Source organism: Capra hircus, chromosome 1 (assembly GCF_001704415.2).
Source record: "Capra hircus breed San Clemente chromosome 1, ASM170441v1, whole genome shotgun sequence".
Classification (NCBI taxonomy): domain Eukaryota; kingdom Metazoa; phylum Chordata; class Mammalia; order Artiodactyla; family Bovidae; genus Capra; species Capra hircus.
In genome coordinates this window covers 132,570,731-132,585,485 of record NC_030808.1, presented here as the reverse complement: position 1 = coordinate 132,585,485, position 14,755 = coordinate 132,570,731, and the positions used below count along the sequence as shown (strand labels likewise).

General features: G+C 42.5%; 1 protein-coding gene across 1 annotated transcript in view; it reads left to right on the top strand.

Moving 5' to 3' along the window:
• Window positions 1–14,755, top strand: part of PCCB (propionyl-CoA carboxylase beta subunit) — a 96,078-nt gene that overhangs the window by 1,328 nt on the left and 79,995 nt on the right. The window contains exons 2-5 of the mRNA XM_005675535.3: window positions 937–1,056; window positions 2,031–2,099; window positions 5,292–5,348; window positions 7,166–7,279. Coding sequence (XP_005675592.2) covers window positions 937–1,056; window positions 2,031–2,099; window positions 5,292–5,348; window positions 7,166–7,279 — 360 coding nt within the window. The remainder of the gene's footprint in view (window positions 1–936; window positions 1,057–2,030; window positions 2,100–5,291; window positions 5,349–7,165; window positions 7,280–14,755) is intronic.

Sequence of the window (14,755 nt, the reverse complement as noted above, 5' to 3'; positions counted from 1 at the left end):
GCCAGGAGTGCCACCCGACCCTGGGTGGCTGTGTTTGTGAGGGAACTTCAGATCGTCCTCTGCAAAGGCCTGTTGGTGCTCTGTGCACTCTTTCTGTTGGGGTCCATGGCTCAGTCCCTCCCTGGATCATCACCCCAACCATTACCATGTGATCCTACTGGCTTTAGATGTAATCCCCAGAAACTTTTTATTTTGCCAAAGCTGGCTTAGTCAGGAGGCTGATTTGGTTTAAAACTTCTCACTCTACCCGCTTTTACACAATTTTTGGACTACTTCCATAGGGTAGATTTCCAGAAGTGGAATTACTAGGTCAAAAGATCTGAATATTTTTCAGCACTGATATATATTGCCCAGTTGCTTTCCTGAAAACTTATTTTATGCAGTAGTGTGGAGGATTGCCTTTTTGTGTTAATACGCAATGCTAGCTTTGGTCTCTTTCTTAAGGGGAAAATACAGCTAGTTAGAGGTATTTTTTATGTTGTTTTCTTTTTTTAACAGGGCTGGTGGGGTTCCCTATAGGAAGTCTGTGAACCTGGGGTGTAGCCTCAGATGCTTTGCAAAGCCTGAGTTTTCTACCTCCTGCTTCTCCATTCTTCTTTTTATTGACCCTTGGGTCTCTAGTAAATGTTTGTGGAACTAGTTATCTTGTTCCAGGGTCAGGCTTTCCTTACCCCCTCATTTGCCCTCTCCACCTTTTCCTCCTACTCTTTATTTGTTTTCACAGTTAGTGGCTCTTGGAGCAGCTGGTTTGCCTTGATTACCTTACTGGCTGAATTCTACTGATAACACCTGTGTGTCGGGCAGGTTGATGGAATAGAGAGAGGGCTTTCATGTGGAGTGAAGGCAAACCCAGTCCTCCTGGCCCTCCCATGAACACTCCTTGCCTACTGACTTTGTGTGTCATGACATTGCTGAATGATTTTTGTTGCATTTTAGGGAAAGCTGACGGCCAGAGAGCGGATCAGTCTCTTGCTGGACCCTGGCAGTTTTGTTGAGAGCGACATGTTTGTGGAACACAGATGTGCAGATTTTGGAATGGCTGCTGATAAGAATAAGGTACCTGTTCACAATGGTGCAGGCCTCCAAGTTGCACTTACCAGCTGTGGCCCTGCTGGTCTACTACTAGATAATAAAGTCCTGCCGGAACTCAGAATACATTGAAAATTTTCAAGTATCAGCTTCTGGAATTGCAGAAGTGCCTCTTGAGAAGCACTGTTGGGGCCACCAGGTTCCCCCTCACCTTTGTCTGCAATTGAAGGATTGTGGGTTCACTGTTCATGCCTTGTGCAAGGTGACTGGCCTAGCTCCCAGGGCTCTGGTGTGGTTTCCCAGTTCTCAAAAGTGTAGAATGATAAACTTAGAAGGAAAGTTGAAAATGTCTTTTGATTGGGTTCTGTTCTGCCTAGGTACCAGGGACCCCTAAAGGCTAACCAGTCACCTCTTTGACATACTTTAAGTTTATGCTTTGGCGTTTTGGAGGTCAGAGTCACCGACACCTATTCTTTCGACTGGGTGTTCTCCAAGATGCACAGAGTTCTTTGGACTCACTGGGTCCATTTTCTTCAGGTCTGTGATCAAAGATTTGTAACCTTGGCAATAAACTAGCCAGCTCCATTTGATTCATTATGAACCACATAGTGACTGTCAGAATTCCAAGCAAAATGCTAGGTTTGCCTTAAGGTTTGGGGGGTGGTGTGTGGCTTTGCAGAAATTGCCATGTTTCTTTATATGTCCTCTTCTTTTCTATGAGCCCTCAGTAGTGATAGCCCTAGGGGGTCTCCTGATTATTCTACTTCTAGGAAGGATACAGTGCTTTCACTTGTGGTGATGAAGCAGCAGCCCAGTGCTTGCTGTTGCAGAGCTAAGGCGGGGAGGGGGAGATTCCTTCATGTTCTGTATTTATACTGAATTTTAAGGGATTTGGGGTGGAGTTTTATTTTAGGGTGGGATCTTTCATTGGGGCATAATTGCTAGATTCATGAGAGAAGTCTTTGGATTTTTTAACCTTTATTTTTCTGTTTTTCTGGTAGTTTCCTGGAGACAGTGTGGTCACTGGACGAGGGCGAATCAATGGAAGACTGGTTTATGTCTTCAGTCAGGTATTTTCTACTCTAATTGGCTGAGCTTTCCTTGAGGGCAGAGCCAGGAGTAAAATGTTCTTTTCTTTGAGAAAGAAACAGTTCTGGGGAAAGAATGCTTACCTATAGTTGGGGCTGGTGAGGGAATTATTATTATTTTTAGTACATATGTCCCGAGTATTATACTATGTGTTTTTTTCTTAGGGAGAAAGAGTCCTTAGTCTGTTTGAAGGAGGATCATAGGACAGTAGTCTTGTAAGCGGTCTTGGGAGACAGGAGTTTATCCAAGTGAGTGAGATTCCCCTTGGCAGATTGGGTGTGTGCTGGGAGGGCTGCCATGGTCTGAGCAGTGGATGCATTTGGGCAGAGGGGAGTTGACTCTCAGAACCATAGGCCCTTTTGGGCTTTCATGAATGTGTTCAACCAAGTTTTATTAGGCTGTATCAAGACAGATACAGTTTCTTCACATGGAGACCGTAGGAGAATGTGGCAGAATAGTGACTCAAAATCCTAATCCCTGAAACCTGTGAATGTGTAATTTTACCTGGCAAAGTAGAATTAAGCTTGCAGATGGAATAAATGTTACTAATCAGTTGACTTTAAAATAGAACAGCTTGGGTTACTTAGGTGGGCCCAGTGTAAGCACAAGGGTCCTTAGAAGTGGAAGAGAGGCAGAAGGGGAGGTTGGAGTAGGCTGTGTGAGAAGGACTCCGCCTGCCATTGCTGCCTCAGAAGAGGGCGGACAGGGGTCGTGAGGGGAGGAAAGCAAATAGATGGTCTCTAGAAGTTGGAAAGAAGAAGGCAATGGCGCCCCACTCTAGTACTCTTGCCTGGAAAATCCCATGGATGGAGGAGCCTGGTAGGCTGCAGTCCATGGAGTCGCTAAGTCGGGCACGACTAAGCGAGTTCACTTTCACTTTTCACTTTCCTGCATTGGAGAAGGAAATGGCAACCCACTCCAGTGTTCTTGCCTTGAGAATCCCAGGGACAGGGGAGCCTGGTGGGCTGCCATCTATGGGGTTGCACAGAGTTGGACATGACTCAAGTGACTTAGCAGCAGCAGCAGAAGTTGGAAAAGATAAGACAAGAGATTCTCCCCTGGAGCCTCCAGAAAGGAGCATAGACCCGCTAACCATGATTTTAGCTCAATGAGACCTATGTAGGACTTCTGAATTACAGAACTGTAAGGTAATGAATATCTATTGTCTCAAGCCACTGAATTTGTGGTAATTTGTTACAACAGCAATGAAAACTAATGCAAAGAACATGTTGTATACTATTTTTTGTTTGACTTTTTTTTCCCCTCCACTAAGAGATGGGAATATATATATAATTCTAAATATTCAATTTTTTTTTTCAATTTCTTTTTTTTTTTTTCAATTTCTTTTACAGATCTTAAAAGTAGAAGCTTGGTTAGGAACCTAGAATGTTTTCTGGGTTTGGTAGTAAAATAATTATACTTGATTATTTTAAAATTTAAACCATACTAATTTGCGAATAGGATTACTTTTGAAATATTTTAAAACTTTTTTTATAAATGAGTCTACCAAATGCCTGACTAGAAAGAATCATTTGTGGTCGCAAAGAGTCGGACACGACTGAGCAACTGAACTGAACTGAGGCAAAAAATTGTACAGAAGGAACCATTAGTAAGATAGCTCGAACAAAGAAGGTTATTGTGCTTTTTGGGCATAGTGTTCTCTGAACTTTAAGCAGATACAAAAATTCACTGAATTGATACTCTGAGCGCCTCTTCTGCTGCTGTTTGGTGGGAGTGTGGTGGAGGCGGAGATGATGAGACAGTTCTTGTCCTGAAGAAGCTAATCATTTTGTTGATGGAGTGGGGCAGAACAGGAATGGCTGCATCTACAGTCAGGTTCTGGGCTAGCTCTCAGGACACGGAAAGATCACATTGGGATCCAGGAAAGCTTTAGGGAACATGGGGCATGTGAAATAGGCCCTGAAAGACACTGAGGGGAAGAATGATGAGCTAGCTTTTTTGTAGTGATCCCCCAGATGTTCATATCTGCAGGCCTTTTTTCTAGGAGGAGTATTCATTTTTCCAGAGAAACAAGGGTGCAGTCCATGGGGTCGCAAAGAGTTGGACACAACTGAGCGACTTCACTTTCACTTTTCACTTTCATGCATTGGAGAAGGAAGTGGCAACCCACTCCAGTGTTCTTGCCTGGAGAATCCCAGGAACAGGGGAGCCTGGTGGGCTGCTGTCTATGGGGACGCACAGAGTCAGACATGACTGACGTGACTTAGCAGCAGCAGCAGTCACAGTCTTTTGTGCGATAATTGGCTGTAGATGTGTTCCTGGTAGAGGGAGGTCAACATTGGCTCATTGTACAGATTGGAAATCTCACCTGTTTTCAGCCTCATCTTTGCTGCCTCTAGTGGTGGGGGTTGTGACAACAGCCCTCTGGTTAGGTTTCTTAGAGAGTAAACCTCCTTTTTCCTCTCCAGGTAAAGAAGAGGCCCTGTGGGGTCTAACTGCTCTCAACCCAGACTTCCTGCCAGCCTCTTCCCACCACACTTTGTGGTTCCTGGACTGTCCTCTCCTGAGGTTATCCCTACACAAGTGTAGAGGCTTCCATTTGCTCCGAGTTAGATACTCTCGTGCTTTCAGTTCGCTCATTTGTTTACTCTCTCGTCTGCTGTTGTTTGCTCTTCCTTTTTTGTCCTCATGGGCTGAATCTGTTATTAATTTTCTACTGTCTTTTTGAGGGGGTTTTAGGAAGGAGGTCATTCCTACAGAAAGCTTTTTATATCAGAAGGTAATGAAAATCTAGAGGCAAGAAGCAGCAGTGAGGCCTGTCATTCACTTTTTTCACCTCTTTTATCAAAACAGCAAATATATCCTAGTAATAGAAATGCCTGTTTGACCTCCATAGAACCTCTGATAACCTCTGATTTTGGAGGTTAATTCTGCATGAAAACTTTTCCTTTCCTCAGAGCTCCAAATCTTTTTTTTGTAGATAAAAACTAGGTCTTTTGCTCTTCACATTACATGAACCCCTTTTAAGATATTTTATTCACTACTTATTCTATGGAATAATTTAGAAGTCAGACTTTTTCCCCAGTCTTTTAAACTTTTGAAAATGCTTTAAAAACTTTAAAATCTGTGAATTTTTCATTTCCTCCTCCTAGTGGGTCTTCGTCTCTGCCTAGTCATTACATATTTTTTTCATTTAGTTGTTTTCTTTTTAGGATTTTACAGTTTTTGGAGGTAGCCTGTCCGGAGCACATGCCCGAAAGATCTGCAAAGTAAGTATTTAATGTTGCAAAACAAACTCAGTACTTTTATCAGTTACATGGGGTGGGTCAGAGGTGTGCAGCATGTGGTGCTGACCTGAAGGTTCCTTCCGTCCAGGGCAGGAGTTCTTAACATTTTTTGTAACATGGAACTCTTTGGCAGTCTTATGAAGCCGGGACCCACATTTTTATACATGCATAAAATAAAATATGTAGGAATAAAAGGGATTAAAAATATTAAAAATCACATATGTATTATATATGCTTCCTTATTTAATGTGTTAAATAACAAGATTTAGCAGTGGATACACTCTGGTTTCAAAGTAGGTATGAATGAAAACAGTATTTTGAGATTATCTGCAGGAACTTCACTGGGACATAAAAATCTGTGACTTCTATTTATGACAAAAATCACAGGTATTTCTAATACTTCTGTAGTTAATAAAGATGTAAGATTTTCCCATCCAAGTTCATAGACTCCTTGCTCTAAGGGTCCAAGTTCACAAGCCACTTTGGGTCCTTGGGACCCCAAGTAAAGAACCCGTGATCTAGGTGGAGAGTTCAGTTGCTAAAAGAACAGTGCAGGGATTACATGATGGTATTTAAAAACCTCTGCTAGAGATTAGATGCCCTGGAAGTGAGTAATAGTATAGATCACATTTGGAGAGTTTTGGAATTAAAGGTGCTATGCTTAGTTGCTCCGTTGTGTCCTACTCTTTGTGATCCCATGGACTGTAGCACGCCAAGCTCCTCTGTCCATGGGGATTCTCCAGGTAGGAAAACTGGAGTGGGTTGCCATGTCCTCTTCCAGGGGATCTTCCCTACCCAGATATCAAACCCAGGTCTCCCACATTATGGACAGATTCTTTACTGTCTCAGCCACTAAGGAAGCCTAGAGGGAACTATGGCCTGTTAGGGGATTGAACCTGTAACCTTGGCGTTACTAGCACCACGCTCTAACCAGCTGATCTAAAGGTAGACATTACTTAATAGCTGGGTGGGTTTCCCTGCGTAACAGAACACCTGGCTTCTCAATGTGGTCCTGGCATGTGTTATTCCTGAGACCTTGGGCCAATCACTTCACTTTTAAACCTTCCTAATTTTTCTTTTCTTACTGCCTCCATTATGATGGTTAAATGAAACAATGGAAGTGAAAGTACTTTGTAAATTCTCTAGCACTGTTAAAAATGTTGCTCATTAGGTTGTCAACTACTGACCTGTGAGAAAAATCTGTCTTGTTGGAAGTAGAAGGCCTGAGCCTGGGTTTTGCTTAATAGATGGGTCCACATTTACTTTCACAAAAATACTGCTTTGGGAGACTTCCCTGGTGGTCCAGTGGCTAAGACTCCATGCTCTTGATGCAGGAGGCCTAGGTTTGATCCCTAGTTTGGGAACTAGATCCCATATACCACAACTAAGACCCAGTGCAGCCAAATAAATACATAAACACTAAAAGAAAAATATCGCCCTGCAGTTCTGTCTTCTATCGGTTCTTTCAAAAGAGTAATCGGGGGCAAAACTGACTATTGAAAAAATATGACAGCCTGGGCCTCTGGCTCTAGAAATTGCCATGAATAGTCTTAACCTCTGCTAATGGGAAGTTCTTTGGCCCTGGGCTGCTTGGGGGTCTTTAATTAGCCCTTTAAATTTCTGATTTTCTGTCTTCCATGAAGGTACTCAGTCACCATGGGGAATGAAGCCAGTGTTACCGACTCCTGTTTTGAAAAGTACACTTAAAACATTTTCTAGAAAACCACTGTGGTGCTTTGTAAATATGGTTTTTCATAGCAAGATCCGTTGTCTCACAAAAAATTTCTCTGCTGTCTCAGATCATGGACCAAGCCCTCACAGTGGGGGCTCCAGTGATTGGACTGAATGACTCTGGGGGTGCACGGATTCAAGAGGGAGTGGAGTCTTTGGCTGGCTACGCAGACATCTTTCTGGTGAGAAACTGTTCAAAGAGAATCAAAGAGTACAGGACTGAGTTCTCTAAGCTGTGTGCTGATTAGCGCTTCCTCATCTCACCTCCTTGTGTCCTGTGGCTCCTTCCTGTGTCACTGGGGATGGCATGAGGGCAGATGAAAATCAAGAGAGATGGGAGTTCCCTAGAGGCCTAGTGGATAGGACTCTGCCATTGCGTGGGTTTTTAATCCCTGGTTGGGGGAACTGAGATCTTTCAAGCAGAGTGCTGCTACCAGGGGAAAAAAAAGCAAGAGAGGTACAATGGGGAGGATTTTCTTCCTTTTTTACTCGTAGAGGCCTTGTACTTACTGGGGAAAAACAAAGATCATTCAGAAGTGAAAGTCACTTAAATTTTTTTTTTTTTTTCAAAAGCAAGGAGGAAGGAATCTAAAAGGTTAAAATTAACTGACTTGCTGGAATTAGAAATTTTCTTATTATAATTTTTTTTGACTTTTTATTTTATATTGGAGTATAGTTGATTAACAATGCTATGTTAGCTTTAGATGTATAGTGTAGTGATTCGGTTATATGTATACATGTATCTATAGGATTGGAATCGGAGAAGGCAATGGCATCCCACTCCAGTACTCTTGCCTGGAAAATCCCATGGGTGGAGGAGCCTGGTAGGCTGCAGTCCGTGGGGTCGGTAAGAGTCAGACATGACTGAGTGACTTCACTTTCACTTTTCACTTTCATGCATTGGAGAAGGAAATGGCAATCCACTCCAGTGTTCTTGCCTTGAGAATCCCAGGGATGGGGGAGCCTGGTGGGCTGCTGTCTATGGGGTCGCACAGAGTCGGACACGACTGACGCGACTTAGCAGCAGCAGCAGCAGGCATAGGATTGGAAATTTTAAAAAAGCAGTGCTTTTTTTCTTTGGTTAAGACATTGCAAGATCATTACACAGAACAAAGTTCAAGCTGTAGTGCAAAGAAGGAAGAAATCTCCCTTCCCCCAGACCTCACCATTCAGGAACTTTTGGTGAACATCATTTCAGATGTCTTTCTGCTTTCCTACAGACTGAAATTAAAGAGAAAGAAATAAAAAGAAACACAAAAATAAATTAAACGTGTTATTTGAAGTGGGAAGTGTATTGTGAGAGTGTAGTAAGGGAGGCTGGGGTGAGGGAGAGATCCTGCCAAATGGAAACTTAAGAGAAGGGACAGATCAGCATTTCCAGGGAAGGGAGGAGAGATAGCACGGAGACAGGCAGACATTGTTTCTAATCAGGCCAGCTGTTCTTGTTGTCCTCTGGCCTGCACGCTTATGAAGGTTTTTATTCCTAGCCTCTGCCCTCTGTGATCAGACAGAAAAATGTGTGTTTACTTTGTGTATGATACTTGGCTAGTTGTGGGAGCACTTGGGTGCATTGAGAAGCCACTTTGTAGATCTTAAACCTACTTTTTAATCTTTAAACTTGAGCTCTAGGGATAGCCCACTAGGGAGTAAAGAAACTCCTATATATCGTTTACCTGCATTCACCAGTTTACATTTTGCCTGTTTGCTCTTATCATTTTCTCTCTCTATGTGCATATTTGCATGTTATATTTTTCTGAAACATTTGAGAATAGATTGGAGACTGTGCACCCTTTATCTCCTAAATCCTTCATTGTTTTCTAAGAACAAGGACATTCTTGTATAAACAGAGTACCATAGTTAGGAAACTTCATACTGACTCATCGATGTTTTTCATATTCCATCAAATGATTCTAATAAAGACCTTTAAATTACTCCCCACTCCCTGGGCATCCCCCCCGCCCCTAATCCAGTCTAGGATTAGGTACTGCCTTTAGTGGCTCAGAGGGTAAAGCATCTGTCTGCAATGCAGGAGACCCGGGTTCGATCCCTGGGTCGGGAAGATCCCCCCGGAGAAGGAAATGGCAACCTATTCCAGTACTATTGCCTGGAAAATCCCATGGATGGAGGAGCCTGGTAGGCTACAGTCCATGGGGTCGCAAAGAGTCAGACACGACTGAGAGACTTCACTTTCACTTTTAGTTGTCATATCTCTTTAATCTCCTTTAATCTGGAACATATCCTCAAATTTTGTTTGTCTTCCATGACTTCTGATATTTTAAAATACGGCTTTATTGAGATATAATTTACAAGTCATAGAATCCATCCATTGCATACAATTCAACAATTTCTAAAATATACTTAAACCATTACCACAATCTATAGTTTAGAATCTTTCCTTCCAAAAAGATCCTTTTTCATCTGACTCTTTTCACTTAGCATAATGTTTTTGAAGTTCATTCATATTGTACTGTCTATCAGTGGTTTGTGTTTATTGCTGAATAATATTATATAAATATACCACATTGTAATATACCATATTAAGAGGTGGCAAGAATACATGGAAGAACTGTACAAAAAAGATCTTCACGACCCAGATAATCATGATGATGTGATCACTAATCTAGAGCCAGATATCTTGGAATGTGAAGTCAAGTGGGCCTTAGAAAGCATCACTACGAACAAAGCTAAATGGAGGTGATGGAATTCCAGTTGAGCTGTTTCAAATCCTAAAAGATGATGCTGTGAAAGTGCTACACTCAGTATACCAGCAAGTTTGGAAAACTGAGCAGTGGCCACAGGACTGGAAAAGGTCAGTTTTCATTCTAATTCCAAAGAAAGGCAATGCCAAAGAATGCTCAAACTACCACACAATGTCACTCATCTCACATGCTAGTAAAGTAATGCTCAAAATTCTCCAAGCCAGGCTTCAGCAATATGTGAACCGTGAACTCCCTGATGTTCAAGCTGGTTTTAGAAAAGGCAGAGGAACCAGAGATCAAATTGCCAACATCCGCTGGATCATGGAAAAAGCAGGAGAGTTCTGGAAAAACATTTATTTCTGCTTTATTGACTGCCAAAGCCTTTGACTGTGTGGATCACAATAAACTGTGGAAAATTCTGAAAGAGATGGGAATACCAGACCACCTGACCTGCCTCTTGAGAAATCTGTATGCAGGTCAGGAAGCAACAGTTAGAGCTGGACATGAAACAACAGACTGGTTCCAAAGAGGAAAAGGAATATATCAAGGCTGTATATTGTCACCCTGCTTATTTAACTTCTATGCAGAGTACATCATGAGAAACACTGGACTGGAAGAAACAAGCTGGAATCAAGATTGCCGGGAGAAATCTCAATAACTTCAGATATGCAGATGACACCACCCTTATGGCAGAAAGTGAAGAGGAGCTAAAAAGCCTCTTGATGAAAGTGAAAGAGGAGAGTGAAAAAGTTGGCTTAAAGCTCAACATTCAGAAAACGAAGATCATGGCATCTGGTCCCATCACTTCATGGGAAATAGATGGGGAAACAGTAGAAACGGTGTCAGACTTTTTTTGGGGGGCTCCAGAATCACTGCAGATGGTGATTGCAGCCATGAAATGAAAAGACGCTTACTCCTTGGAAGAAAATTTATGACCAACCTAGACAGTATATTCAAAAGCAGAGACATTACTTTGCTGACTAAGGTCCGTCTAGTCAAGGCTATGGTTTTTCCTGTGGTCATGTATGGATGTGAGAGTTGGACTGTGAAGAAGGCTGAGCGCCGAAGAATTGATGCGTTTGAACTGTGGTGTTGGAGAAGACTCTTGAGAGTCCCTTGGACTGCAAGGAGATCCAACCAGTCCATTCTGAAGGAGATCAGCCCTCTGATTTCTTTGGAAGGAATGATGCTAAAGTTGAAGCTCCAGTACTTTGGCCACCTCATGCGAAGAGCTGACTCATTGGAAAAGACTTTGATGCTGGGAGGGATTGGGGGCAGGAGGAGAAGGGGATGACAGAGGATGAGATGGCTGGATGGCATCACGGACTCGATGGATTTGAGTCTGAGTGAACTCCGGGAGATGGTGATGGACAGGGAGGCCTGGCATGCTGCGATTCATGGGGTCGCAAAGAGTCGGACACGACTCAGCGACTGAACTGAACTGATACCACATTTTCGGGGCTTCCCTGGTGGCTGAGAGGTTAAAGTGTCTGCCTACGTTGAGGGAGACCTGTGTTCGATCCCTGGGTCGGGAAGATCCCCTGGAGAAGGAAATGGCAATCCATTCCAGTACTCTTGCCTGGAATCCCATGGACGGAGGATCCTGGTGGGCTACTGTCCACGGGGTCGCAAAGAGTCGGACACGACTAAGCGACTTCACTTCACTTCATACCACATTTTGTTTATTTAACTGATGGACATTTGGATTTCTACTTTATTATAAATAATGCTGCAATGTACATTTGTATATAACTCATTGTGTGGACATATATTTTCATAACCCTTGAGTATATTCCTAAGAGTAGAATTATTGGTCAAATTGCTGAACCTAAGTTTGTGTGCCAGATGCACAGTGAGGCCAAACAAAACTAAAATGTTGGAGTGTGGAGTGGAGAAAGGTTTATTGTAGGGCCAAGGAAAGACCTGAACTCCTCAGTGTGTTTCAGGGAAGACTTTTTGGGAAGGTGAGGGTGGGGAGTAGCGGTGTGTCTGACCTTCCTCTATCTGGTTGATGGTGAGATAACATGGTGCTGTTCCAGGAATCTCACTCATCAGCATTCTGGTTCCAGCCAGGCTGGGGTCCAGTGCTTGTGCTTAGCCTCAAGTTACCATCCCCGACCCTTGTGGTAGAGGGCCTTAGTTTCTGTAGAACTCAGAGGTATGTGTCAAATTGTTAGGCCCATCCCCTGAGGAGGAACAGGCCCAGGCCCCATTTACTCCCTTAACTAGTTGTTGTTTGAATCTGCCCTTTGAAACTCAGGGAAGGTCTAGGAGACTGAACCATTTTTCCTACAAACAAGAATTGGGGGACACAGTAAGATTTTTGCACTTGGGAAGGTCTTACAAGATCCTGCTTGACTTCATTGTGATAAGTTTATGTGTAACTTTACAAGAAACTGCCAGATTTTTTTCCAAAGTGGCTGTAATTGAGGGTTTCAGGTTCTTGCCATCCTTGGTGACACTTAGCATTGTCATCCTTTTTCATTATAGCTATTTCAGGGATAAGTAGTGGTATCTAAGATTTTAATCTGTATTTTCCTGCTAACGAATCCAGTTGAGTATTTTTTAATGTGCATAGTAGTCATTTGTATATTTTATTTGCTGAAGCGTTCATTCAGATCTTTTGCTCATTTTGTAATTGGATCTTGAGTTGTGAGAGTTCTTTATATATTCTGGATACAAATCCTCTATCAGATAAGATTTACAAATTTATTTTTCTCGTCTGTAGCTTTTTGTTTCTTAATGGTGGCTTTTGAAGTGCAAAATTTTAAATTTTAAAGTCCAGTTTATCAGTTTTTTCTATTGTGAATCATGCTTTATTTGTCATATGTAAGAACCCTGCCCAATATGTCATGAAGTCATGAAGATTTTGTCCAGTGTTTTGTTTTTTTAAATGGAGTTTTATAGATTTTGGCTCTCCTATTAGGTCTGTGATCCCTTTTGAGTTAATTTTTGAGTATGGTGTGAGGTCAGGGTCCAAATTCATCCTGTCTCACCACCATTTACTGACATGATCATTCTTTCTCTCTTGAATTGTCCTGAAACTTTGGTGGAAAGAAAATCAGTTGAGATAAATGTAAGGGTTTCTTTCTGGACTCAGTTCTTTTCCATTGATCTACATGCTTATCTTCACATCAGAAGTACACTCTCTCCTGGTATCCGTATATAGTGTTTGTTGGTTCATTTGATGTTTTTCCACACGTCCCTCAGTCTCTGTTCTTTTTTTTTTTTTTTTTCCTTTTTGGCTATTTCTCAACCTGAATAGTTTTAGTTGTCTTGTCTTCAAGTTCTCTCAGGTTCTTCTGCTTGCTAAAATCTGTTAAACCCCTTTAGTCACCTTTTTGTTTCAGTTATTGTACTTTTTAACTCCAGAATTTATGCTTGGTTTCTGTCTGTAATTTCTGTTTCATTACTGTCTTTCTCATTTTGTTCACACATTGTTTTCCTGATTCCCTATAGCTCACTCAACATATTTAAGACAGTTAATATAACATCTTTGACTTATAATTCCATTGTCTGGGCTTCCCAGCAGTAGTTTTTGTCAGGTTCTTTTTTCCCCTGTAAATAGACTATACTAGGCTATTTCTTTGTGTGTTTGGTAATTTTTTATGTACTAGACATTGAATTATGTTTGGTAATGTTGGGAATCTAATTCTCCCACTTTTTAGATTGCTGATTTTTGCTTATTGAGGGCTGAAAAGTGAAAGTGTTAGTTGCTCAGTCATGTTTGACTCTTTGTGAACCCATGAACTGTAGCCCACCAGGCTCCTCTGTCCATGGGATTTTTCCAGGCAAGAACACTAGAGTGAGTTGCCATTCACTTCTCCAGGGGACCTTCCTGACCCAGGGATTGAACCTGGGTCTCTTGCATTGCAGGCAGATTTTTTACCATCTGTGCCACCAGGGGCTTCCATTTGTGACTTTTCCAACTTACTTTTGCAAAATGTTTTCCATTTTTGTGGCCACTGAAGTTTTAATTCTGTTGCAGGAAGGGGAACCCCTTCCAGGACCTGAAAGTGGGCTCTTGTCAAATACTCACTGAGGGACACACATGCTAACAAAACAAGAGGTTTTATTGGGAAAGGGGTGCCTGGGTGGAAGCAGTAGGGTAAGGGAGCCCAGGAGAACTTCTCTGCCACGTGGTTTGCAGTCTCAGGTTTTATGGTGATGGGATTAGTTTCTGAGTTGTCTTTGGCCAGTTGTTCTGTTTGCTGATGGCACACTCAGCCAAGATGGATGCCAGCGAGAAGGATTCTGGGAGGTGTCAGGACACCTGGCACCTCCTTTTGACTTTTCCTGAACTCTTCTGGTTGATGGTGGCTTATTAGTTTCATGTTCTTTACCAGGACCTCCTTCATAAAATAACTCATGCAAGTGGTTACTGTGGTGCCTGGCCAGGGGGGACAGTTTCAGTCACTGTGCTTCCCCTAACAGTTCCATTGTGTCTACAGTCACCTGGTGACCTGACAAAGATTTCTTTAAATATCTGGCTCCTAGGAGATGAGAAGTCCGTCCCTTTAAATCCCATCTCAGCTGGGAAGTAGCTTTAGCCAGTCAGGGGTAAAACAATGGCTAGCCTCTGTGCTGGCCTCCCAGTGATCAAAACCCGTGATCAGTAACCAAACCCGCAAACCTGATTTTTGGAGGACAAGGCCCTTGTTACCCACCCTGACACCAGCTAGCCACCCTACTGAGATCTGGGACTCTTTGCTGTAGTGCTGCAATGCTTGTACCTGGACACACCTCGAGCAACAAAATACAGAGAAACTATATGGGACTAAAAATAACTTCATGCATGGGCAGTCAGGACAAATTCTGGACAAAAGATGCAAAAAAAAAACAACAAACAAACAGAAAACGCAACTGCTACTTCTCAGGAGCCTGGAGCGAAAGCAGGATACTGTGCATGCCCTCCTCTGACACCTGGACACACCCCTACCCTCACCCAATATAATGAAC